The 2,434-nt window shown below is 38.1% G+C and overlaps 1 protein-coding gene across 1 annotated transcript; it reads left to right on the forward strand.

Moving 5' to 3' along the window:
• The first annotated feature begins 760 nt into the window (after positions 1-760).
• LOC141626712 (uncharacterized) lies at positions 761-1,812 on the forward strand. The gene is made up of 2 exons (XM_074440388.1): positions 761-1,006; positions 1,676-1,812. The coding sequence occupies exons 1-2, from the start codon at positions 819-821 to the stop codon at positions 1,797-1,799; spliced, it is 312 nt and encodes a 103-aa protein (XP_074296489.1). The 5' UTR covers positions 761-818; the 3' UTR covers positions 1,800-1,812.
• The last annotated feature ends 622 nt before the right edge of the window (positions 1,813-2,434 follow it).

Genomic DNA, 2,434 nt, shown 5'->3' on the forward strand with positions numbered 1-2,434 from the left:
TTTGAAAATAGTACCTAATTCACCCTCTCCCCCTCTTAGGTACTTAGAATCGTAAACTCTTCAGATAGCTTGATGTATGTCTTCTTTATTTTTAATTCACAGAATGGCTCGGGAAAGATGAAATCTCAAAATGTCAAGGATTACTCACATAGTTCTAATTTAAGCAGTCCAAAAAACCTGCCTAATTTGTCCAAGACCTCTGATTTGGTGTCAGAATCAACATCAGTATATACATTGGACGCCGGGCTAGAATCTTCTACATCATCCCAACTCAATGGAAGTGGTCCAAAAGTTGTAGAAGAAATTGCTCCAAAGACTCGGTTAGATGAAGGTCCGACCATCCTGGCCAATAAAGTATCCCGTAGTCTGAAAATGATATTAAATATCAAATCTCTGAGAAGAAAGGGAAAAGGATTGAATTGCCTCAAAGAGTATCCCGTAGTACAGTTGCACCTGTAACTGATGCTGATGTGGCAGATGTTATAATAGAAGACTAGCATGGGGATGATGGGTACGTGGGACAAATTTTGGATGAGGGAAGACATTTTGTAGGAGGCATGCCACCGATGATATCTTTGTTAAATGCTGCGTAAAAACAAGTCTTATCTGAAACTGGTGATTTATTAATAGGGGAGAGACCCCGGCATGTAAAATCTGTTTGATCATCAGTTGAGCCAACTAAAACTAATGTTAAAGTGAAGCAGGAGCCTAACAAGCCCTATAAAGCAGAAAAGTGAAGTGCCAGCTCACATTACAAAACTCAGGAACTTGAACAGAGAATTAAGGGTCTGGAGACGGAGTTGAGATAAGTTGCTGCTATGGAAGTTGCTTTGTATTCCATTGCTGTAGAACATGGAAGCTCCATTAATAAAGTTCATGCTCCAGCAAGGCGCCTTTGTAGACTTTATCTCCAAGCTAGCAATGGGATGAAGAGATCTACTGCAGCCCAAAACACAATTTCTGGGTTGGTTGTGGTTGCAAAAGCTTGTGGAAATGATGTTCCAAGGTACGCATGTTTTGCTTCAAAGACAATGTTGTGCAAAAGGAAATATCTAGCATTATTTAGATGTTAGTGAGCTGTGCTATGAACAAGATGGATAATTATGTTTAGTAAATGCATGTTCAAGGTTTCTCTTGGTCATTGATCTTGGCACTAAGTGTATCCATTGGGTGGCGGATTAATATTTGTATCTTTTATTATACTGCTCTGTTGAAGCTTGGACTATTTAACCTTAATAGATCAATTGAGAAAAAAGGTTAGACTAATACTCCCTCCAAGTCTCTTTGTTGTTCCCTTTTTTTAGACACAAGAATTAAGGGAATCAATTTGGACCACACAATACACATGACCCCATATGTAATTGATTTTTGACCACACAAAGTTGTCCAAAATGGGAAACAGAGAACAAAACCTGACCTTGAATGAAAAAGGAAAGGAGGAACAACAAAAGGCTTGGAGGGAGTATTTGGTAAATGCATGTTCAAGGGTTCTCTTGTTCATTTTACTTGTACCAATTTCGCTACTAGAACTCCGGATTATTTAGATATAATGATTCAAGATGCCAGTCTTGCTCTGAAGACCGTATTCCTTTCATGTGTATTATCGTTTTTTATACGGAGTATTATTTTCATAGTACTTTTTTTCTGATGATTTTCTGCATTATAATGGTTGTAGGCTGACCTTATGGATGTCAAACTGTGTTGTACTCCATGCCATTGTTAGTGAGGCTTTTGAGGAGGAACAGTTGCCGTATCTGGTGGCCCTTTTCCAGACAAGAATGGGACTAGTAAGGGGATAAATAAGGCATCACTGAAGTGAAGGTCTCTTCTTTTGAGAAGCTTACCATTGTAATTTGAACGGCCTTTTGATATGGTTGTTGCAAGGAATCTTTGGAGCCAATATTGTGAAAATTATATGTTGAAGGAAGGTTGTAATTTCATTGATTAGAAACGTAATACAAGGCACCTCATATATACAATACAAAAGATATCTCTAACTTATCCTCCTTCCTAATACTACTCCTACAAGATAGCAACTATCCATAACAAACAAGATTACATATCATACAATATATTCACATAATAATAATATTAAGCAATATCCTTAATATTATTCTTTACACTCCCCCTCAAGTTGGAGCTCGAGGAACACCGAGACCCAACTTGAACTGCAAATGATCGAATGTCTCTCCTCCTAGGGCCTTTGTAAATAAGTCCGCTATCTGTTCTTTGCTTCGCACATGCATCGTTCTAATCACTTTCGAAATTAGATATTGTCGGACGAAATGGCAATCGATCTCAATGTGTTTCGTTCTATCATGAAACACGGGATTCTTTGCTATGTAGATAGCAGCTTGATTATCACAATATAGGTCCATCTCACCAGTATGAAACACGCCCAAAGAAGCTAGAAAAGACTTGACCCATATCAATT

Source organism: Silene latifolia, chromosome Y (genome assembly GCF_048544455.1).
Source record: "Silene latifolia isolate original U9 population chromosome Y, ASM4854445v1, whole genome shotgun sequence".
In the NCBI taxonomy this organism is placed as follows: Eukaryota; Viridiplantae; Streptophyta; class Magnoliopsida; order Caryophyllales; family Caryophyllaceae; genus Silene; species Silene latifolia.